Source organism: Eumetopias jubatus, unplaced genomic scaffold (assembly GCF_037043125.1).
Source record: "Eumetopias jubatus isolate StellerSeaLion01/CBP00866 unplaced genomic scaffold, mEumJub1_p1.0 scaffold_7, whole genome shotgun sequence".
Classification (NCBI taxonomy): domain Eukaryota; kingdom Metazoa; phylum Chordata; class Mammalia; order Carnivora; family Otariidae; genus Eumetopias; species Eumetopias jubatus.
In genome coordinates, this window is record NW_028274813.1 from 23,191,118 (window position 1) to 23,216,648 (window position 25,531).

The 25,531-nt window shown below is 41.8% G+C and overlaps 1 protein-coding gene across 13 annotated transcripts in view; it reads right to left on the bottom strand.

The window, feature by feature from the left end:
- The window catches only part of NRXN3 (neurexin 3), a 1,474,839-nt gene that overhangs the window by 493,185 nt on the left and 956,123 nt on the right, over positions 1–25,531 (bottom strand). For 4 of the 13 annotated variants that reach the window (XM_028123629.2, XM_028123813.2, XM_028123754.2 and 1 more), the window contains exon 1: positions 16,254–16,497. The exons of the other annotated variants lie outside the window; for them this stretch is intronic. In XM_028123629.2, the coding sequence (XP_027979430.1) occupies positions 16,254–16,497 (244 nt within the window). Of the gene's footprint in view, positions 1–16,253; positions 16,498–25,531 lie in introns of those variants that run through there. 13 annotated transcript variants of the gene reach the window in all.

The window sequence follows — 25,531 nt, forward strand, 5'->3', positions numbered from 1 at the left end:
TAAGGGAGTTACAAAACCAGATTTACATTTTGAAAAGACATAGCACCCTCCTGTAAGAATTAAGCATCAACTTTTTAGCCTTGACCCTTTTCCTCTCTCGTAAATAGCGATGATATAAAAACAAACAAGACAAAACAAAAAACAATCACACACACACAAGGTCTTTGAAAGGAATAAGTCAGATAATGTTCACAGTACTAGTTTGCACACTGTAAATGCCAAAGGTGTCAATAGTTACTATAAGTATTTCTCAATATCCTCCATCAAAGAGCCATAATCTCCTTTGCCAACTCTTCTCTCAACATCCCTTTACATGCCCAACAATCAGCGAAGTGGGCTACTGATCCCTGAACAACCCTCTATTGTTTTTTCCACCATATACTCTCTACTCTCTGTCCTGCATGCCTATAAAAATCATTTTTCAAAACACAATGAAGAGGCACCTGGGTGGCTCAGTCGTTAAGCGTCTGCCTTCAGCTCAGGTCATGATCTCAGGGTCCTGGGATCGAGCCCCACCATCAGGCTCCCTGCTCGGTGGGAGGCCTGCTTCTCCCTCTCCCATTCCCCCTGCTTGTGTTCCCTCTCTCACTGTCTCTCCCTGTCAAATAAATAAATAAATAAATAAATAAAATCTTAACAAAAAAATTAAAAAAAAAACACAATGGAAAGTTTACCTCTCCCACAGAGTGCTTTTTGTTGTCCAATAGGTTATGGCATTTCCCTCTCTATATTCCCAGAGTAGTTTCTTCCCACCTCATGATGTTTGCCACACTATTCTGTGTTAAGATACTTTATGTTTTTATCTCTCAGCCCACTCACTAGATTCTTCTATTGATGAATACCATCAAGCACCTTTTATAAAACAAGAACTATGTTGGTCATGCAAAACAATTCATTCATTATCCATAAGGAAGTCAGAACCAAGTGAGAGAAACAATCACCATCAACAAATAATAGCAATTCAATACTGTATGTTTAATAAAATGAGTGAGCTCTTCTGCCAAAGCATGACCGTATTGCAGGGCTGAGCTGTACTTATATAAAATCTAGCACCTAGGACAATGCCTAGAATGCAGTAAGAGCCTTAATATATGTTTAATAATGTAATTATTCTATGAGAAAGCACTAAGGAGAACAACACAGAAGTCTGAGAAATTCACTGTGCCAGTAGAAGGTAGGGAAACCTTTGTGGACCAAACACTTCGGAGTGGGCCGTAAGGTGAAAATGAGTGAGAGAGATTCACAATCAGTGGAGCAATGCAATCTAAAGTCATGGAGTTTTGTAAGACCCTCATGACAATTGAGACTAAAGGTTGAGTGGGAGCTATATTTGAAGGGGGATATCTGTCAATTATTCATCCATCCATTCATTCAGCACATGTTTATGGTAACTCACTCCTTGCTAGTCACTGTTGTAGGCTCTGGACATACAACCATGAGAAGGCAGAGAAGGCTTCTGCTCTCAGATCTTATATTCTAGCAGATTGACAGAAGCAGTACACACAAAAAGAATTTTCATGGAGGGATCTGTGCTACAAAGAAAAGAAAAGAAGGTCTTAATGATGGACAGGGATTTAAAAGAATGTTGTTTAAACTAAGTCATTAAGGAAGGGCTCTTGAGGAAATGACACTGAAGTTGAAGCCTGATGTTACAATAAAAAGGAGGGGCCATATGGCAGTCTGGATAAAAATGAAAACATTCTGGGGAGAAGGGACAGATAATATGAAGGCCCTATGGTGGGAACAAAATCGGCAATGTTCAAGGAACACCACCACCATCAAGAAGAAGGCGGCCAAGGTGGTCAAAGATCATGTTAGGAAATGAGACTGGACATAAGTGGAGTCCAGATCATGAACGGAAGGGGTTAGCTTTTATTCTAGGAACAGAGGGAGTGACATGATCTGATAAGACTTCATCCTGTAGGCCAGGAGGAGTCTATGGAAGAGTGATGTGACCAGACTGGTACTTCAGATGGATGGCTCCAGTGGTGAGGGGAGTGTGGACAGGAAGGGCAATTGGAAGTTTAGGAAGGTCTGGTTATTTTTAAAAATTTTATTTATTTATTTGACAGAGAGAGACACAGCAAGAGAAGGAACACAAGCAGGGGGAGTGGGAGAGGGAGAAGCAGGCTTCCCGCAGAGCAGGGAACCCAATGCGGGGCTCAATCCCAGGACCCTGGGATCATGACCTGAGCTGAAGGCAGACACTTAATGACTGAGCCACCCAGGCGCCCCTAGGAAGGTCTGTTAAGGAGGTTTGCAACTGTCCAGGTGACATGGGTGGGGATGATGTAGGGATGGAAAGGACAGATCTAAGCATCAGCTTAAGACATCTATAACCATACTGTAAGCCTCTGAACATAGGGTCCATGTTTCAATTGTTCACTGCAGAACATAGGCCAGGACCCTGCACTACTCACCATAAGTATTCAATAATTAAGGTGTTTCACGCCTTCCCTATCCTAACCATTCTTTGCTAAATGCTATCTTCTCTGCTATTCTCCTCCCCTTCTTCTCATACTGGAAAGTCCAGGAATTCTACACAAGATACTAAGTCATGTAAAGCAATGTAGTAGACAGCAGCTGGGTGTCAGTTACTGCTCTGTCACTTAATACTTGAATGACTTTAGTCAAGTCATTTATGCTTCTTTAGTTTTGATTACATCAGCTTAAAAAAAAAAAAAGTGGGACGAATAACAACCATACCACCTGTCCTCCTGCCACAGAGAGCTATGGCAAGGGTCAAAAAGATCACAAATTTTTCTACAATATTGTAAAGCATTCTATAAATATCAAGTAATTTTAGAGCAAACCTATGTCAACCTCCAGGGAAACAGGCCAAAATTTTGAATACTGATTTCAGGTGTAGTGTCCAATATTGAATGAACTGAAAACACTACCCTTTCCTACACAATATAAAATTACCCCAGTTGGACACTACATATTTATTACATCATCATCAAGAAAATACGTTAGCCATCTAGAGGAATTAAAGATGACACAGTCACTGAAAAACAAATTGTCCTGTTCCTCAGCATCATTGTCCTAAACCAAAGCATCACCTTTGGCTATTTCTTTTGTTGGACAGATTGTACACTTTTCTTTTCATGACAAACCAACTTCAGTCAAGAACTCCTTAGGTAGTTAATAGTGTCTTCTGATGATCCTTAAAACTCTCCTCTCATTTTACTCTTGATTAAAAAGAAAGAAAGCACGGGAGTCTAAGCTCTTGACTGATTTACACTTCAATTTAATTTCTCCCCTTTCTCTTTCCTCTTTCCTTTCACTGGATGAAACCTTCCATGTAATTAGGCTCGAAAGCTCTCATCAAATGGTTTGATTGAACTGCAGCACACTGAATTTCCCTTCGAGGCTGCTGGGGCAGAGAGAAAGCTGGGACCCTGTGAGGGCATGGTACGCCGGGGATGGAATGAGAACCACATTCTGTGATGGCAATTAAGGCAAATGGTGTGAGGGTTTGAAATAACTTGGCTATCGTGCTCTCTGCTACCTCTGTGCTGATTTAGTATACCACTTGTACCAGAGACTACCATCATCTCCTTGTCTGCAGCAAAATAGGTGGCCTGGAAAGCCTGAGTATTAATATTGTGTGCAGCCTAAAGAGGACTAAGTCGAATCTGAAAATGGGTATTGTAGCCCCAACTCACCCTGAATTGGAAAAGTGCGATTTGGGAACAATTCACAAACTCCTGGGATGTTAGCTTCTTCACGTGAAAAATAATTTGATTGGAAAACGTCTCTAAAAATGTCTTCTAAGTCAAATATCTGAAAATTCCACAAATTCAAAGCAGCTTTTGAGTCCAGTGAGGGCCTTCCATCAGAATATTTTTTGGGGGGCATCACCCCAGGGACTGAGAAACTTAGCATTTAGGTGATAGGTCTATTTCAAAGTTACTTGTGCAGGGAAATGAAAACATCACTATCTCAGCATGTTCTGAGAGAGTGTTCTTATATGATAGCTAGTCTAATAGGTCCTTAATAACTGATAGATGATGGGGGTAGCGGGGCATACATACAAAATGGTCCTCTGGCATGGAAATCCCTAAAAATATCATCTGAAAGAGAGGGATTGGCCATAGAGGCCCAGGCTCCAGGTTTATATTCCTATCTCACATTAAAGATGTCCCCCTCTTCAACTATAATTGACATTATAACATGAGCCCCTGTGACACAATGCACTGGTAAATGACATCAGAGCTATAAGAAGCCGGTACTGAACCATCCCTACATCTCTAATGCACGGCAGGTTTGACTCCTGTCTGACTTTATATTCCAGGTCAGGAGCTAATTAGGTTGTTATCAAGGTCTTTATGTTAAATTATTTTTTTCTGGCTCACACATTCACCCACATGTACATATACACACAAACACCCAAAGTGAAAACCACTGCCACTCTTGGAATCTTTGTTTCATTAGTTTTACCCTTATAATTAATGAACTTCTGCCATAGGTACAAAGGGCCAAAAATAAAAGTAGATTCAAAGGTGACCTAATAAGAGTGAAGAGGTGTTTTAGAAATCATTAGAACTTTGCCTGTCGGTGCTGATAGAAAGAAAGATGAATACCAAACTTGCAAAAACAAAGGTGGAAGGCCACTTCAAGATCATTAATTGCATCTCTCTCATTTTGCAGGTAAGAGAACTAAAACCAGGAAGTTTTGGTGGTTTACCTAACACCATAATTTGAGGAGAAAGCCCACAGTAACTGTTGGAGACTAAATTTCCTGATAAATGAATTTCTTACAGTGAATCAAAAATGAGGTAGGTGAGTCACCAATGGGCTTCCTTATCAGTGGAGGGGTCCCTCACTCTTCATTGAATATGTAACCATTCTTTACCAGCTGACTCTGAAACTTGTGTGAGTTTCCAAAGGCTGTTTCAGAAAGCACAGGCAATCTCCTATAATATAATAAGACTTGTGAATATAGGGAAGTGTTCCGATCAGTTGCTCTCAATACCAGGAAATAGGCTTATGTTTGTTCAATACAAGTTCAATAGATGCAAGGGGTTGACTGCTTAGTAGGTGGAAGAACTTAAAATGAATTGCCTAATTCTGAGTCTCCATTTCTTTCCTTATTACATTCCTGATAATAATAGCACCTACACTGAAAGATGGTTGGTAAAGATGAAATGAGATAAGATAAAGCATTCAGTTTAATACCTGACTGATATTATGACCTATAGACATATATATTTGGTCATTCAGATGACCAAAAAATTTCATAAAAACAACAACAATAACAAAAAGACAGGGTTTGGAGAGCCTCCAGGTTGAACACATGGAGATTGGGGAGAATGGTGCACCTGGAAAGGGCATGGAGGCTCTGCGTCCCTTCCCACATACCTGAGCCTACATAGCCCTTCCACCTGGCTGTTCCTGAGTTGTATCCTTTTATAATAAATTGATAATCTTGTAAGTAAATGGGTTTCCTGAGTTTGGTGACATGTGCTAGAAAAATAATGGAACTCAAAGAGAGGGTATGGGGAGCCATCTGCTTTAGAGCTGGCTGGTCAGAAGGACAGGTAACAACCTAGATGGTGACTGGCATCCGATGTAGGGGTTGGCAGTGGGGGCAGCAGTCCTGCAGGACTGAACCCTCTCAGCCTGTGGAATCCGGTGCTGCCTCCAGGTAGACAAGCATCAGAATGGAGTTGAATTGGTATCTGAGAGAATTGCTTGGCCCGCGTGCAAACAGACATGCTGGAATTAGGTGCAGAAACCCAAAAGACTGACACAAAGTAAGTGCATACTGTCAGCTGCTAAGTTTAGAAGATTTCACAGTCCTCATAATTAATCTTGGCTCTAGGTCTAACACAAAAGACCTTTTAAAAAGAGCCAGACACTGCAGTTGAAAATATTACTTTGAGAATTTTTTCCCCCACCATCCCAGGTAATACTGCGTGAGTATTTAAATATTAAGAGCACAGGTCCAGATTCAAACTTCTTAGATATCCAACCTGGCTCGGCCACGTGTTATTTTATGACCTGAATTTATGCCTCAAACATTCCATGCCTCAGTGTCTGCATCTTTCAAATGGGAAAATGACTATATCAACTCATAGGAGAACTAAACAAGCTAACAGCTTTAGAAGAGTGCCAGGCACACTGAAAGAACACACATGAAAGTGATATATTGTTATTATAATTATTAAGAGTCAGGTAGGTATTATTATTATTCTTGTGAAAGCATAGAAGTCTCCTCTCTTGGGTTTATTTTATCTAAGAAGATTGAATTGACATAAGTGAACACATAATTCACCATCCAATTATGCAGATAGTGGCTTATGGAAAGAGATAGACAATAATTGGTTTAAGAAAAAAGATATACAACAAAACCTTGACTATCCAAACCACAGGACCCCCCCCCTCCACCCAAATTATTCTGTCAGCCAAATTTCTACCTGAGCTTTAACCCTTTAACCATCCTTTCAAACTTTTAAATAATCAGAATGCTGCTAAAATGAACCCCAAGAATCCAAGCAGGGCTTACTTTATTTTACCGGTGATCTAGTTTTTCATGAGGGCCTTCAGTCTTTCATTAAAACTGAGGATTTAAAGAAATTGGAGTTACCCTCTTAGTTATCACTTATAAAGAAGCCCCAAAGCCTTTGCTGCCTATAACTACTTGTTCATGATATGTCCAGGATTTGAGACCAGGAATTAAATGGGCTGTGGAAGCACATGAAAACATTTTAACCAGAGTGATGGCCTTTTTTCTAGAGCCCTTGAGGCAAGGCCAAATGGGGGACACTAGTTTCTCTTTCTAGTCATTGGCCCTAATCTGAAGAGAAGGGTCTGCCCAAGTCCATGTCCCCGAAGATGTGGCCACACCTGTGCACTTGACTTCAAGTCTTCCCTGCTCTTCAGAAAGAGATCTCTGCGTGGCAATTTCAAATTCTAAAATGTGCTCATTCCACTTGGGGGTTGGAGGTAATTATTTCTTCTTCCTTGTTTGAGTCTCTGCAGACAGCCTGGCCCTGCCTATGTCCTCTCCCTCCCCTTCGAGGACAGCATCAAATGACAAAGGGGCAACGCAAATAAATGCTAAGTAAAACGCCCAACACTGGTTCAGTTTAATGCTGAGCTCTATCAACCTGCTCTCCTGCCTAGCAACTGAGGTGGCTCACCCCAACTTCATTTTCATTTTAATGTGCCACACAGAAGAGTAGCCTAAATATATAGCCCCAGTTCTGAAGCATATAATCTGTAAACTACAGGAACAGGCAGATCATTTCCATTAGTTTCTTATGTAGCCAAAACCACAATTTGCACCCAAAGCATGTAATTATATTCAAATTCTGAAAGACTGTCTCAGAAAGAGTTGAAATTCATAGTTTGGGGGAAAGTCACTCAAGAGTACACACAGTTATGTTCCAATGTGGGGGGATGACAGAAATATTTCAAAACAGTAAAAAAGGGAGGGTAATAACAGTAGCTCAGAAAATATGGCTTGCTGGTTTCTACAAGTTTTCTGTTCCCAAAGCCACTCATTAGCTGGTAAGCAAGAGGTGGGGACTGGGTCAGGGGACATGTCTTTGTACAGTAACTCAGTTGTGGCTTCCAGATGGGAAACAGACAGGTGAGTACGTAGGCTATCTCCCTCTGCTTTCTGGGGAGGAGACCCAACTGGGGCAGGCAATGTCTCCCCACACAGGAACCTGAACCTGAGTCCTTTCCCACACTGGAGTCTCCCATACAGAGAAAGCCTTCCAGACACCCCCAAGAAAGCCTGCCTCTTAGCACAAAGCCAAGCACCTATTAGAAAAATGCACATGGAAAATTAATTTTTACAGAAGCCCAGAGAAGTCCTTTGCTGGCAGAATCCAATCCTGTAGGACTTAATCCGGTTAAAAGAAAGATCAGTCTGTAGAAAGAGAGATGGGACACGAGGTTGCAACTTGAGAAAGGGTCCCGAAGGAGTGAGAAGCTGGCCCTTCAGCAGAGGAGTGAAAAAAAGATGGCGGAGTTGGAGTCATATTGCCTAATTTCCCACTGATTCGGTACTGACTGGATGCCTAGAGCCAAATCCTCACTTTGCCCATCTGGAATATAAGAGGGTCAGACAATCCCTAAGCTCTCTTGTAGCCCTGAGGTTCTATAAACCTGTTGGTGTGCTTCTGAGAAATACATGACTTCCCGTGCCCTTCGCTCTTCTATAAACAACCATCCCTATCTCCTAATAAACAAGAACCAATCATGCGGCACCTCACTCAGTCATTTACTCATTCACTCAAAAAAACATGTATTGGTGTGGATGCTTCATCTGTCTGCTCCTTCTCATTAGTATCTCCTTGGGTCAGAATGGGTTCAGGCAGACTGAGAGACATTCAAATACTTATTATGAACTGGACACTCTGGTAGATGCTTTGCAAAGGTGTGCCGATTACATCAATCAGAACTTCTCAATAACCTGTACACCTTATTCCTGATAAAAGAGCTTGCTGTATTTGCTTCCTGTTTCTTGAGATAAGGGACTGTGTGGTATAGCAGAAAGGCCAAGAACTTTGTGCACAGAACTGAGTTTGAATCATGGCTCTACCACCATAGTACTTTGGTCGGGACGCATAAACTCTCTGAGTCTCATTGCTTTTATGTATGAAATGGTGGTAACCTTATGAATACTAAAGGCTTGTGGGGATTAAATGGAATCATATATGTAAATAATTGGAGGAGGGCCTGGCACACAGTAGGTGTGTGCAATGTGAAGGTATATGATCCACGCAAGTCTCTCAAAACTCTAACACAAGCAGACATAAACCACTTGCTCTTTATAAACTCTGTTGCTATGCTGCCCTCTGCTCTGATATAGCTAAACACAGAAGAGCATTTTAAAAATAACACAGAATTCCTTTCTAATGCTGATAAGATGTGTTTAAATGAAAGCTGTGTTCTTCCTGTCTCGACATGATGCTGTGGTGAAGTTGGACGGCGGGCTTTCTAACATTACAGTGTGCCATTCTTGCACGTGATTCGGCTTCTGTCAGAGGGAAAAAGAGAAAACCTGGTTGCAGCTTTGGCATGGGTTATTAGTCAAGAAAACAAACCTATAAAATACCCAGCAGACCTGGGGAACTCAGACCCGTGTAAGATACACAGTGGTACGTTTAAAAGCGTACAAATTGGAGAAGCATGCGGTCCTTGCGTCAAGAACCACTTGGAGAGATCATCTCACTCAAACTGCTCACTGCACAAATAAGGAAGAAATGAAAAAGCCAATTTTCCCCCAATGGCAGTGTTAAGGCACATACACACTACATGGCATGCAGAAAACTATAGGTAAAAGAAAGAAGACAGGTTAGTAGATGAAGATATCCCATAGCGTGCTTAAATGTTAAAAGACTAATGTGATTTAAAAACATAATGTCATATCCAAAGTCACAGAGTTTGTCAGGGAAAAAACTAGGTGTGATATCTATGGCCCAGTGTAATGTTCACTCCAGAAGAATTCTGGTTTAAATTTGGGCTCCACAAAGTCAACTCTAAGCATTCCAGCACCTCCCAAGCTCCCACCTCCTCTATAACTTTGAGTCCTGGTGAGGAGAAGCACCAGAAGGGACATTTAGAGAAAGTCTCTATTTCCAGATCTAAAAATAGTAGTCCTAAAAAGACCTGTCTTTTTCCTAGCATAAACCAGATTAAAAATTCAAGTTTTCAATGGGTGCTGAGCATCATATAGGAGTGTTTAAATTCAGCAGACGTCATCTAGAAACATGATCCAATTATGCACTTCCAAAATGATCTCAGAATATTTCTTAGGGGCCTCTCCCCTTTTACTTCACTAGATTTCTCAGCTTCCAAACAGTTTGCTATTTGTCATTTTAGGCTAAACTTTGCCTGGCATGGTTTTTACATGTTATCAAAAAGCACAAGCTGACCACACATGCTATATTCGTTTAGTGCCATAAACAAGGAAATACATATTAAAGTTGTCTCCCCTTGAAGGCAAAAAGTGTTGCTGCAGATAAGAAAATGAGGAGAAGCAGTAGATGCATGCTCTTTAACCTCAAACTACCAACCAGTAGCCATTCAACACAGAAGCTCGATTTTGTACCAGGAACTGGAAGAGCTTTGTCGTTAAAATAGTTCTCATAGGATATGTAATCTGTACATAGTAGCTTGCAATGTAGAAAGCACAACTTGTTTACTTTCTTCACAATTCTGTGACATCTGTGTGCTTTTATTATAGCTATTCTCAGTTTAGAGATAAAGAAACTGAGTCAGTCAAGCCTCATGACTTATCCAAGATCACAAAGCTCCTAAGTGACAGAAAAAAGACTGAGAACTAGTTCTTCCAATTCTAAATCTTGCGGTTGATTGTCCCCACGGCCATCTACCATCACACTGCCCATCTCTATTATCATTCACCTGTCATCCTCATAAGCATGTATTTTCTCAAAAGTCACTTTTCAAAAGTATCTGACTACAGAAACAAAACCAAAAATGAAAGAAAAAAAAAAACACTCAAAAAACTCATTCCACAAAGAGCTGAATCCGTTGCTTGGGATTTGCAATCTGATTTTTTCTTATCAAGTTGCTTGATAATTGTCATACATTCCCTTACCCAAGCCTCATGACATGTCATGATGTAGACAGATTACTTCCCATTTATATTTTAAGATGAACTTTCACAAAATAAAAATCCAACAGAAAAATAATGAAATTGATACTTTGTTAAAAGGACATATTTTTCAGTTGCCAAAAAAGTGGGAGTTTATACTGATTTCACCTTTTCTTTTCTTTCTTTTTTTTTTTTTCCTGAAAAGTGAGATGTGAAGGGAGTTGGTGATGTGTGTCTCAGGAAAGGAAAAGAATGGGCAACAGCAGTTTACAAAGGAAGTCACTGGGTGGGCAGGAAGGTCTGGCCTCGAATGGCAGCAGATCTAAAGAGAGAGAGTCTTGGAGTGTGGACATTGGAGTCTGTCTGCAGAGCACGTGGCTAGAGTCAAACGGAACTAGTCTACAAACAGAACTAGGTATAGACTGGGTCACACAAGTTAAACTGACAGGAAAGCAAACACAAGGTTGAACTAAACCTACTGGTGTTGTTTTCTCCAAATAAACAGACTATTTCCTCTTGAGGCACCATCGTATCAGTTTTGTAAATTATTACTGCTGTTACTGAAGGTTTTATATTTCCACTGTGAAAGTTTGAGTTTAGCAGAGATTCACTGAATGGTACGTTTTTACTTCCTTTCCAGGGACTGTGTCCTAGGGGAGAAGGAGGTGCATTATGGGCTGAACTGTGTCCTCCCAAGACTCGGATGTTGAAGCCCTAAACCCCAGTACTTTAGAACGTGACTGCATTTAGAGATGGTGCCTTTAAAAAGTTTTTTGATTAAGTTAAAATGAGACATTTGGGTCAGCCTTAATCCAGCCTGACCAGTGTCCTCACAGAAGAGGATATTTGGTCACACAAGGAAACATCAGGGATGCATGAACAAAGAGCAAAGAGCATGTGACAAAATGATGAGAAGGTGGCCACCTACTAGCTAAGGAGAGAGGCCTGAGAAGAAACCAGATCTGCCAACAACATGACCTTGGACTTCTAGCCTCCAGAGTTGTGCAAAAATAAATTTCTGTCATTTAAGCCACCCAGTCTGTGATTTTTTTTTTTTTTTTAATGGCAGCCCTAACAAACTAATAGAAGGAGGGGAAGTATGGATAAGTTCAAGGTTTATCTTCAGAGATCTGCCTCCCTCTCACATCACCCAGGGTCCTAGTGAAACAAGCCTTCTGAGATCATTCACTAAACGGAGAATGTTATTCCTCCTAGATTCAAAATCAGATGATAAAACAATAAAATTCTTACTATGGAATTCCAGCCATCACCCAGTCTGGTGAAGGTTTTTGTTTGTTTCCTGAAAGCAATTGTTCCAATGATCTCATCTCCTGTCCCTATGATATGGCAGTCCTCATCTCCTCTCATGCACCGATCCCCACTGAAAGTCCTAAGGAAATTTACAGGAGGATACTATAATCTTCCTTTGGTAATCTTTCAAGAACAAGTGAATCCCCAAAACCTACCACTTGCCAGCAAATTTGAGAGAAGTAAAACAATGAATCTAGAGGAGAGAAAGAAGGAGAAACCAATTTAATTAATTCATCACCAAGGCCAAAGACATATAAATCTTACAATTTTATCTGTCAACCAACACTATGAATTATTAAGCAAACCGAATCCCAAGAAGGAAGGAAGAGAGAATGCGGTTAGGAAGCAGCTGGCTGAGCAGAGGAAAGTGCTCAACACATCAGAGTAAAACAAGCCTCATGGCTGGAAAAAGTTAAGAGGTAGGTCTTTGTGACAATGAATGAGGAGCACAATTTCTTACAAGAAGGATGCCCGGCACGTGCGTCACTAGCAGGATCAGGCCACCACTTCTGCTGAGATGACTCAAATAGGGCTCAGGCTGCCTCCCCCCCCCCCCCACACACCCTGGTTTCTAAGCAGGAGACTTTCCTCTAAATACATTGTGGTGTGTTCCCTTTTAAAATTGAGTTTTGTGGGGCGCCTGGGTGGCTCGGTTAAGCAGCTGCCTTCTGCTCAGGTCATGATCCCAGAGTCCTGGGATCGAGCCTCACATCTGGCTCCCTGCTCAGTGGAGAGCCTGCTTCTCCCTCTCCCTCTGCCTGCCACTCTGCCTACTTGTGCTCTCTCTCTGTCAAATAAATAAATAAAATCTTTAAAAAAATAAAATAAAATAAAATTGAGTTTTGTGTCCTCAACGAGTTTCCCTACATTCCTAAAGAGTCAGGAAGGCCTACTATTTTATGGAGGATAAAATGCAAGGCACATACTAAACCTAGATTCTCAGAAAAGTCAGTTTTCTAAACTACTAAGTATGAAAACATTTTTTAGGCAGATGCTCACTGGAGTTCTTAAAGGTGGGGGAGGAGAAAAAATATACAAACCTCCTTTATGAAACTGAAGGTTGGTAAACAAATGTATTTTCGTATTTCTACTTCCCGTACCACTAAACTACCTAGGAGCTTTGATAAGCATGATATTTAAGCATGGAAATAAAGTTGAGGATGAAAAATACTTATATGGATATTCTGAATGACAGAAGAATGCAAAACTGTATTTTATAAAGACTATTTAAATTGTATATTAATTAATTTAATTGGTAGCTGGATCCTCACTCCATTGCCCATATTTTTACATTAGAGAAGCACTTATCTTTTATAGTTGATCAAAATACTTCTGAAATTATCCCTGGCTAAACACCACAATGTCTTATGTGGATTTCTATCCTCATCAAGTAGCACACAGCCTGACACATAGTAAATGTTCAATAAATGTTAGCTGACTACTAAGTAGGTTGAGAGCATGGCAGAAAGCAGGGAGCCTGAGTGAGAGAAGGGACAAACGGAGGGGAAAACTTACTAGATCCCACTTAAGAGAGACAGTTGATTCTGTCCTGAGACAGAATCCTAACCGTAGAGTATTTTCGGTGCCTCAGGCACTTGTGGTCTTAGTCTCCTGCACTGATAAAGGAGCACAGCCTTCTCTAGGCTGCCCTGGGCAGGGTGGTCTGGACGGAGGAGTGACAAAAACTGATTAACAGGACAACTCTGAGGACTTCTGGCTTCTCAGGAAATGAGCAAGGGGAACCAGCGTAAAACAAACAAACAAACATCTCCAAGTTCAAAGAAAGTTCTTGGACTCAAGGCTCTAGTTTTCATTTTATACCAGAATGAAGGGCATTTACTCCTTCCCAGACAAAAGAGTCTACTGCTTTTAACTCTGCAGAGAACTATTAGTAACAACATTAGTCTCATAGTGCTGTGCCTCCATCCAAGAGATTTTTTAAAACAACTGTGTTAGTTGACTAACTCCTAGTGGTCCTGGAGTTAGGACTAGGAGAAAACAGTGTACTCCAAGTAAGAATGGGAGGTGCATTAGCAAAGCTCCGAGGAGTCTTCTGGTCTTTTCAGGACACAAAAGGTTGCAGCTTGGATGTGGGATTGGAGTCAGAAGTTGGGGCATCTTGTTGATTGCTGCTTCTCTTGTTTTCAAGCTCAAAAACATTAATTAAATACGCAAGGAGCCTACTTAATATAGATGCATTCTCTCTCCAAGCCCCAAATCAATGGGATAGGACTTCAGGACTTAAAGAGCATACTCAAGAGGTGAATTCATGAGCTTTCTTAACTTAGCCATGCCAGACCCTGGGGTTCACTGCATTCCACAGCTCTGGTGGGTGAGGGCCTTTTCTGGGGTTTCTAGTCATTTATTTACTCCGTTCTCCTTTTCCATCACACTGAATCTTATCAGATGCAGGTTAATGAGAAACCAGACTGGGAATGAGTCAAAAAGATTCAGAAGTTACTGAGCAACTGATTCTTGAAGAAATGAAGTCAATAGAAAAGAGCTGTGTTTAATCTGTGCAAGGCTCAACCCCTTTAGCCCTTTTAGCTGAAAGGGAGAGAAACAGAGACAGAGAGCAGAGAGAGAGATTGACAGATTTAGGAACCCCTGGGAAGTAAGGCTCTGCAAATACCATCACTTAACTAGTAGCTGCTTTTAACTGTTTACATCCTGAACAGAAAACATCAAGATTCTGCCAGCCTATAACCTCTAACTAATGCATAATATCCATTTCCCTGCTGATCATTTACACTAATTAGTGAAATTTAGCTAATTATCGCTGAGCCTTTCCATGTTTAATTATGGCTATTAGTAATCATCTGTCTGGCTTCCTCCATCTCCCACTCCCCTCTTTTTCTTTCCCACTCTTTACAATCCCACCCCCACTCTAGGTCCCTCTCCCCCTTAGGGGCTAACAGTTTCTATTTCGATGAAATGGCTTTTGCTTTTTGGGTGACTGTAGTTCTTTCCTCTATTTTTTTTTTTTTTTTTTTTTAAGAAAGCCTACACCAGACCCACCAGGAGTCAGAGAGAAAACAGCAACCAGATCAAGATCAAGCATTCACTCCTTCCCACCACCCCTCTCCGCCAACCTTACAAGCTAGGAGCTGCTTGACAACTCCATCAAATAAAATTTAAAGAGAGAACCGAAAGAGCCATAGTACGTGCTGGCATTTTCTCAATGTGCTTCCGCTTAACACCACAGAAAGTACAGAGCAGAAGCCCAGGGCTAGGAAGGCAGTGGGAGGAACTGACGTTCTGAATGGGGTCTGCATGCTCTATCTAGGTCTTCAAACTACAAGCCCAGCTTTCCTTGTAGGACCTGGAGTGTGGTTCACTCCTGCCGCTCCCTTGAGAGCTGCTCCTGCTGCTGGGCTCTGTGATTCCTACTGTCCTCGCCATCAGAGTAGAGTGGATAGTAAACAAATATTGAAGATCCCTTCTTTGGAACAGTTTACTACAGCAGACTCCCACCTTGGTGGCCGACATCGCCCTTTCAGAGGGCAGCTTGCTCGGAGCTGAATAGATCTTTAAGAGCCATAGATCTCTTCCTTCAATAGCTATGTGAGGAGGGTTGTTGGGAGCAAAACACATCATCCCTGTATTGTGTGAATAAGCCTACCAGGGCTATCTTTAATTGAAATAACATTGGTATAAATGGTGGAATCAAAGTTACTGTAATTTACACTTGGGAAAATTCTAAATGGACTCTGTCTTATCTATTTAATCACTTCCTATGTAGTAGTTAGCAATATTAGATGTGTAGCTTTTTGAACAACTGGTCTTTCAGTCATGTGGACAAACATAAAGCTGCTCAAATGAACAATACTGGCTACTCTTTATTAATTACATTTTCTGCCTTCTTACACTCAGCTACTCTCCCCCCTGACTTTCACCACACAGGTTACTTCACAGCAGTTCCATCAACTTCAGGCTGAAGACCTAAGGACCCCTCCTATCTATTTCCCTATGACCTGCTCCAAAACAAGATCTGAAAAAAGGGTTGAAAGCAAGGTGAATGGATATTCTCAAAGTGCAAAACCTGGGACTTGTAAGTTGCTCGCCATCATGGGGGCGGAGAGTGAAGGAGGCAGAAGGTTCAAAGGGAAAAATGTGGTGTTTGTGAAGCTATGAATAAGAAAGCTAAGGAGAGGAGAAACCATTAGAGAACTGAGGGGCCGGGGCAGAAAACACTAGCCTTTAAGGGGGAACTGAACATTTTCTTCTCTCATGCACATGCGATGCTTTTTATCATTTTAAATTCAATTTCTTATTATCTTCCCACCCTTGACATTACCTGAAAGGCGAGTGGGTTAAGGAATCGCTATGCCCCATTAAAAGGATAAAGAGCAGAGAGACCCACCGTGCCCTCCTCGAAGGGAAACAGGGGAGCGATAGATAGAAATAGGCACTGAGTGATGCTTGCTGCCATGGAAATGGTGCTCGTGCTGAGAGTGAGACCCCGGCGAGGAAGAGGAGGAGGAAGAAGCTACATTAGAGGAACTCCACACAGAGCTGACGATACATCCCCAGAAGAGGGACCAGATCCCAAGCGTCCAGGCCGGCCCCCGAGGAGGGCTCCGTCTCGCGTGGATTCTCAGGTGCATGGTCAACGCACTGGACCACTACCGATGGGCAGTTTGAATTCCAGCCAGTGAGGAATAATGAAGTTCATGATGCCCAAGGGCCCATCATAGCAGCAGGAATACTTGCCCGTATTTTGGAAAGAGGGAGGGAATAAGCGCTTTCAAGACAGATGATGAATCAGTTAAAAAAAAAAAAAAAAGAAAAAAGAAAAGAAAGAAGGCAAAGAAAGAAGGCAAATCTCCTCTTTCCCGGGGCTGAAATTTAGAAAGCCAAAGTCCACCCAGGTATAGCGACCCTCCTAGGGAGCCCTGGAATGCCACACATGTCAGGGGAGGCCCAGCGCGGCTTCCTCCTGATCTCCAGGCGACTCAACTGCACACTCCGGAAAGCCACACAGAGAAAGGGTGGCAACGAAGGAAGAAGGGGGAGGCAGCAGGAGACCCAAGAAGGTTCAGGTTAGTTTATCCCAACATCCAGGCAGTCTGAACATTTTTTTTTTCTTTTTCCACTTCCATGCGATGCACTGCAGAACTGCCAGGCAAAAGGGGGCTGCAGGTGGGAGAGTTCTTCGCGTGTTCCCGAAGTCTCCGTAGAAGGGCGCGGAGGCTGTTAACCCTGCGCGTTCTGGAAGAGCGCCACGGAGCAACCGCCTGCGTCCTGGGTTTCCCAACTGGATGAAAAGCAGTAGCAGCAGCCGCAGCAGCCGGAGAAAGAGAACGAGAAGGACCAGAGGAAAAGAGGCAAGGAGGGGGAAGCCAGCGCGGAGCAGCCACCCAAACGAACGTGGCCCTGGGCGGAGAGAGGTGGGTGGGCGAGCAGGGAGAACGCCAGAGGAGGTGCCCGGCAGGCGGCAGAAGTGGCGGAGAGGCGGGCGGACGCCTGCAAAGTGCGCGGAACTGGGAGGCACAGGTGAAGTGAAGCGAGGAGTTGGGGAGCCAAATTCACAAATGGGCAAGTCATATGCAAATAGCGCACTCCCGAGAGCAAATCAGTGCAGCCCGAGCGCTCTGCCGAGGGACTGGCTGGCTCGGGAGGGAGGAGGGGCCGGAGCGACCCGGAATCCCGGCCCTCCCCATTCAAGTACACGCTCGCACGTCTACACCCGCGCGAGCCTCCCGCGCACACCGCTGCCCTCCCCGCGCTCCGCTCCCTCCCAGAAGAGTGAGCGTGTGTGTGCGCGCGGATGAGTGAGCCCGACAGACCTACAGAGGGACGCTGCGCCTTTTTTTGCTCTCTTTTTAAATCACCCTTTCCCTTCTCTCTCAGGCGCATTAAGCCAAATTCGGATGATTAAGGCACCTTTTACAATTTGGGAAGAAAAATTCAGGCGATGGCTATAGCTGAAGTAGCCCAAGATAGAAATAAAAATAAACCCCTTGAGTCAGCAAGAGCGCTGGAGCGGCTGCACGCGGTGATGCCGCCCGCTCGCTCCCCCTGGCCTGGCGGTCAGCACTGCTCGGCCAGTCTCCCAGGCCCCCACCCGCAGGGGGAGAGGCGGGAACCCGCGTCCTGTCTCTTGACAGTGAACGGAAGAGGTGGCCTGGGGACCCCGGAGGGTGAGGGGTTTGGTGGCTGGAGGCCCTTCGAGAAGGCAGCTTTCACCCCACTGGTGGACAGGACGCTCTTGGAAATTCAGGTCCCAGGGGTTAGCGCCCGCGCCAGCTGTCCTGGTCAAATAACTTGAGAAGCGGCGAGGGCTGCTTCTGCTGGCGGAAGACGAGTGGCTGGCCCGCCCCTGACTGGCCTCCGAGGCGCTGCCCCTGGTGGGTGAAGCCTCCGAGCCTCCAGGGCGCTGGGCACCAGAGGGCGCGGATCTTACATCCACGCTGAACCTGCAGGGGAGAGCGGGAGTGACAGGAAGAGGGTTGGCGCGCCTGTCCTGGCCATCTGTGCCTCCAGGAGGAAGCTGACCCAGGGCTCTGACAGAGAACAGTGACATTCTGGAGGATGCGGCCTCCACTCCCGCCACCCTGTTCCCCCGCACTCTGCATGATGAGAGCGGGAGGCATAAACCCAAAGGACAGTCCTCCTAAACCTGGGGGAGGGGAGCAGGGGGATCGTGCTAGCTTTGATTTCCTCCCTCGTATTCACCTTAGTTAAAAAAGCACATTACATTTGGGGGGAGGCAGAGGGAATAGTACTTGATGGTTAAATCATGTATATATTATATGATACTTGCTGGCTAAATCATATATTTATATATCATATATAATCATCTATATCATAGATACATAATCATATATGTTAAAATGTATCTGTCTATATATCGTATATCTATATGTCGCCATGTCTCTCTCTCTATATATATAATATTTAGATGGCATTTGTCTTTTAAAAAAGAGCTTACAGCACCTATTTTACTCAATGAACATTTTAAACTCACTGAAGAAAAAACAAACAAACAAACAGGGATTAGACAATCCTATTCATCCTTGGGACACCCTGAGGAGATGTTGAGGAAATCAGCATTTCTAACAGATAAACATTAAGAAACTTATGGATGACTTGTCTTCAAGGTCAAATATCAAGTCCATTTTAGCATTGATGATGGTGATTTGGCATTCTGGTTCTGAAATCAGTATTTTTAAAGGTCCACATTGCCTCATGGTAAATGGTGCAGTCATCCCAACTGGTCTGGCTCTCAGCTGTAAGGGTGATCTGGGATCCACAAGCCTCCAAAGGAGGTGGCCTTCTTTCAAGGTCTTTTGCCCTTGGATGGTGGCCTTAAACTAACAACATGTACACAGGAGCACTACAGCAAGCAAGAGGGGTGGTTTATGGAGACTCAATTTAAATCTGTTTCCTCCTCTGTAAAATGTGGATAATGCCTTCCCTCATGAGGCTCTTAGGAATTTTAAATGAGATAATGTATCTACAACATCTGGCATAGCATTCAACAAAGAGTGGCCACACTCTTTGTTCAGAAGAAAAATAAGCTAAAACTCCAAGGAGGTGAAGTATGATGTGGTTAGGGCCATATGTTATTAGTAGAAAGTTAGAAAAAAAGAAAACAAACAAAAAACACCTTCCTACCCTAAATTCGTTCCCTAAAGTAGATGATAATTTCCTTTCAATCCAACTGTTCCTTAATTTAGTCCCCCAGATGGATTCTCACTGCCCTTTGGATTTATTCTGTGTCATGGCCTTCAGTGGACCTAGGTGACCTTGCCCTACTTCTCCAGCTCCACCTTCTGCCAGGTGACCCCTCACTCACTACTCTCCAGTCTCCCAGACCCTCCTGCCGCTCTTTGTGTCAAGTTTTTTTCCAAGGGGAAGCCTTTACACTTGTAGTCGCCTCTTGTAAGGAAGACTTTTTCCCAAGAGTTTTGTGTGACTGGTTCATTTCATGTCACGCCTCCAGAGGTCCTCTCTGGCCCTCATCTAAACTTAGCCACCACCACCCCTGAAAGGCACTTTATCCCATTACCTTGTTCTATTTCTTTCACAGTACTACCCGCTTTCTGAAATAATTTTATCTGTATTTTTTTTTCATATTCTAGCTCCTTAAGTTCCCTAAAATCTGAGCCTTTGTCTTGTTCTCTCTATATCCGCAGTGTGTGGAAGAGTGGGTAGCACATAGTAGGAGCTCAGTAAATATCTGCTGAATGAATCAATCCAATGAATCAGTTGCCAGTCTCATAGTCACATGTTCTTAAAACCATTAGTTTCATTGACCCATTTATCTGGTTTCGGTGACATCAATCCCCAGGGATGTGTATTCCCAGAGTTGATGAGTTGACCACCTATCCACGTAATGTTTTTCTTCTTTTTTTAAATTGGCACTGAGTGTTGGGGATTCTGTTTTTGACTTCGTCCCGAGGAAGCATGGGAAGCTTAGATGGACCTTTCAATTAATTCTCTGCTAGGCAACAAAGTGAAAATAAATCCTTAATGCTGTACAAAATCTGGAAATGCTGCTGGTCTGTCAGAGCTGGAACTATTCATTTTACTTGTCATACTTATAATTTATTTATTTACTTTTTGCAAAATGTCAAAAGAAGTAGCCGGGGATTCTGGTAAGGCTGCTTCTACTTAGGGACCCAGCTGAATATTGAGAAGACGTATCAGAGGATAAATTTGAGACTGGTTTATTTTTCTTCTACTACTCCAAAGAGATAACCCACAATTATCCTGATAAAATGCATGTCCTTCTCCAATTTAACACACTGTTGATTTTTTTTTCATTTGTTTCCTGTCCCTCCTGTCTATTACTCTAGTCCACATATTTCTCTGAGACTTCCTTTCTAATTCTCGCTCACCTCAGGCCTGTTAAAAATTACATTAGGCTGACATATAAAATATATTAAATATATGTATTTTTTTCAAATTTTTAACTCCACTGATGCCTTGTAAACACTGCCTGCAGCTTGAGCCCAGGTGAAGGATGTCATCACCTATATACTACCATCGAAAGCTCCCCTCTATCCTCCTAAATTGTCTTCTCTAGTGCACTCCTTGAGTGACAGCATGCAGCCCAAGATGAGCCCACCGATAAGATACAGAAGAGAAATGGATTTAAGAACATTATGCTCACCATTGATTTAAAGTTGAAAAGTATAAATAATTTCACAGGAACAACCACACTTAGCTCCCCATGCACAAACCCCCACAAAATCCAAAACAGACTTTGGGGAACCTTAGGTTTCTAAGTGGAATGTAGTTTTAAAAATATTAACCAAACCAAACAAACAACAACAAAAAAGCCTCTAGCTGGATTTGCTTGGTTAATAGCTGGGCTTCTCTACTCCTTCAGACTTTAGAATGTGCCATTATAGATTTTCTCTACCTGTTCCAATCTCCGCACTCCGCACCGGTCCCAAAACAAGGTGTGAGAATCCTTACCCTGCGGACCTTCTTTGTCTTGCTTTGGGTCTGTACCTCAGCTATAAAGTAGTCTGGGAATCTTCTGGCTTTTAAAATAGGCCTTGTGATAGTATTTCATGGTGCCAGGTGCCAGGAACCTAACGTGAAGTTGCCCCGTTGATCTCACAATACGTTTTGTGTCTGCACGTGTCCGTTCTCACTTGTATAGACTCTGACTTTCCACATCACTGCCAGCAGGAGACACCTGTCAAGTTGTTTGTCATGGGCACATCTACTATAACTGCAGAGACACAGAGAATCCAGAGCAGTCTGTTTCTGCGTGAGCCCTAAGCCCGTAGGTGAGGGCCCCTTTTTTCTAAATATGAAGGACAGAAACCCTTAAGTTCTCATGGTTCACGAAAGGTAATTTGAGGAGGAGGAAAAATAAAACAAAACCAAACAAAAAACAAACAACGACTAAACTCTCATAATGTGAAATGAAATGAAATTTCTGAAAAATACAGGTGGCTGCTAACATGGCTAACAGTCAAACTTTGCTTTGACTGTTAGATATGTCAGATTTATTTACAGCCATGGAATTCATCCCTCTGCTCACTTAAGAAAGTGATCCTGCAAAAAAGGTAGATTTTGATTATATTTTCCATTTAGGGGTATAAAAGAGAAGCGTTATTCTCCTAAACATCACTTCTAAATGTATTTGATTTAAAAAAAGACAATGGCATCCTTGCATAATTTTAGTTTAGAGAATGTATATATGACTTCTCTTCCTTTAACTTAGCATTCTTATAAACACCATACTTATTCTCTTGTCCTCCCTGTGGCTGAAATGGGGATATCAGGAGTTTGGATGTTAAAAAATTTCCTTAGGAAATTTTCCAAATTTCTTGAGTTTGATCAATAGTGCTGGGATAACTACTTCATTAGAATTTCACACATTTCTGTAAGGATAAGAAAAATATGAAATGCTCCTGGTAAACCTTAGCCATCGTTCTTTGAAGTCCAAGTGAAACTATTTTATCATGGAAGCAAATTTTCCTTATACTCAAGGACAGAATTCAATTAGTTACTTGTAGGGATTTGGGCATTTAAACCCCTGTTAGTCTTCACTAAGCTTACACTGGATATCAGAGATCTAAATTTCACATCCTCAGCATCATGTCAATCTTTATCCAGTTTTAAGGACTCAAACAAAATGAATTATTGCAATACAATAACAGAATTAATAATATCATTTCTATGTTTATATGATAATTACCAAATTAAAGATTTAGAGGGCACTTTGAGAGTGCATACAGATTTAGATTTGGAACTCCAGTGTACAAGACTTCCAAGGTTCAAATCCTGATTCTGCTTTTTCAGCTGCTTGTGAGAATGTTGACAAGATCCTTAGCCTCTTTTTTATTTCAGCTTTTTCATCCATAAACTAGGAATAATCATACTACTATTTGAAAAGTTTGCTGTGAGGATTCAGAAATTAATATGTGTAAAGTGTGTATAAACAGTGCCTGGCACGTAAATCAATAATCAGTAAATGTGAAAAAAAATATTTTTCTCCAAATGATTCCTTTAAAGTTATCTCTGCAGACAGTTTTCTCTTCCTTTTGATGCAAATCTCAAGAGGAATGAATAAACAAGAAGGTCCCCTTCCCAGGGGACCAAAATGTAAAATGGAAAGTCCCTCCCATGTGTTGCCTGACTCATTGGATTCTCTTTGTCCATATTTCACAGAATGAGGAGCAGCTTAGTCATGCCTTTTCTCACAAATATCCTTCGAGCCAATTCCAAAACAATAAAGCTCACCATGGTCCCAGAGCCAGCTAATACGAGCAACTGAGACCCAGCATTGTTTTATAAGTAATAAGTTTCCAGTAGAGGGTGGAACCCACACCATCTTAGTCTGCTTTGGGATCTAGAAAGTCTCTCTGGCTCCTTCTCTTTCATATTTCTTTATTTTCTTACTTTTTTCCTTTTCAATAAATAAATTCTAATTATTTAGCTTTCCCACTAAAAGATATCCCCTCTAAATCTTTTAATAATTTTCACTGGATTTATTTGGTATCTTATTATTCAGTAAATGTTTTATTTCAAGTTATTGTGAATGTACCTCTAAACTAGGTTCTACTCAGTATAGAAAGAAACAATTACTTTGGTGCATCAATTCATCTACTTCACGAACATTAAATTTACACTAACTATGGGTATGGCACCAGGTGAAGTCCTGGGGACTCAGAAGATTTAAGGCCTTAATAAGTACATAATTTAGCAGGAAAAAAAATAAAAAAAAAATAAAATAAACCATAAACTCTATTCATATATACAGTCTCCCAAATACAATGTGATACATGCTATAATAAATGCATAAATGAATAGAGAATTGAATTAATCCAATGTAGGGAGAGGATGTACTATCAGGACTATCAGGAGGGATTCATAGACAAGATGACATGTGAACTGAGTGTCGAAGGACTAGAGTTCAAATCCTGTCTACTACTTATTGGCTGTGTGGCCTTGAGCAAGTTATTTTATACTCACTGAGTATCTTCCCTCCATAGTATAATTATGAATAATCCCACCTCACAGGATTGTTTTGTAGGTTAAATAAGAAGATATATCTGAAAAGAACATTGCAAATATTCAGGTTCACTATTATTATGAACCTCAGTGATTTTAAATAGGTAGAGAGACAGGAATATAAATTATGGAGATTATCAATGTGAGGTGGAACCAACCACGGAGGGCTTCCTAGAGGAGGCAAACCCTAAGTTTACCTTTCGTTTGTCATTTACATTGGTAAAGCCTGAGAATCTCAGAAAGGTGTCAACTTTTAACTCAAAAAAGAGAACAAAACAGAACAGCTGCTTCATGGGATAAGGAAAGGCAACTAAAGTAAAGGGAAGGAAAGGAAGAGAAATGGAAAGTGAGGGAAGGAAAACAAAGGAGAAAGCAAAGGGAGAGAAGGGGAAGGAAAACTCACATGTTGGAAGCTACATTCTTTCTCTCTAATGACAGGGTTGCCACACTCAGAGATGTCAAATAAACGTCATGTAAATAAAAAGTTAAATGGTAGCATAGCCAGTTTTCCTTTGTTCAATTTCTTTCAAGCAATTACTTTTCAGATGCTAAAATACCCATTGGATCTGATTTATAAGACTGTGGTTAATTCTGGGAACATCATCGTTCACACATTAATCTCATTCAAGTGTCTATCTCACAATTTGATGAAGGGTACCATCTACTAAGATAGGGGTACACAGATCTAAAGCAATTGGCCACTTTCCCCTTGATACGATGTAGTCTTAGATTTACTGAGAGAAATTTCTTTGAGGGGAATGAGATGCATGTTCCCTGAACAGAAGGTACAGAGTATTATCTAAACAACTCCAAAAATATTTACAAGATGGGCAATAAGGGCATTTCTCAGTGATAATGAGAGTTTAGCGTTTTCCAAAACTAACACTGAGGTCGGGGGATACTGTGATGTAAGTTTATGTCATAGTAGGAGGAACAGACTGTTCTTGAAATAGATAAAGCAACATTAAGATAACAATATATCAGCACTGATGATATCTAGGTCTTCAAAATCTACCATTTCCAATCTGGACAGGCAGTATTAGTTGTTCTTTCCTATCTTCTGTTAACGTTTGTCACATTCTGTTATTATCAGTCAGGTTTATATTTGGGTTCCCTACATGATTAAGAGAGGAATCATGCAGGGAGTAGAGTCCTGGTCCTAGGCTCAGACAACTTAATTTGTGGGGAAGACAGCTTGTGTTCAAGTTTCTGACCCATTCTTTACTAGCTATGTGATCTTGGGCAAGTTACCTAGCCTCTGAAAACCTATTTTCTCTTCATAAAAAGGATATCACAATACTCATCTCCAACTCAGCACAAGACTGGACAATCTGAGACGTTCTGTGGATATGTGTGGAATAGCATTGAGATGTGTTTAATTACAATGGATGAGAACATTTTTTTCTGTATACAAAACAAAACACTCCAAAATATGCAAGCATGCCATTATAAGGAAGGACTTTTCAACATTTGGAGCCATTACAAAATTGGAAGAAGGGAAGCCTCATGAGGCAGTGGGCTCTCCATCACAGGAAATGTTCAAACAGCAGATGTCTTTTAAGGACACTGAAGTTGCTGTTTTGCAGGAAGTGACAGAATGGAGTACATAACCTGTAAGTTTCTCCTCAAATTTATATCTGACACTGATTAAATTTCCTT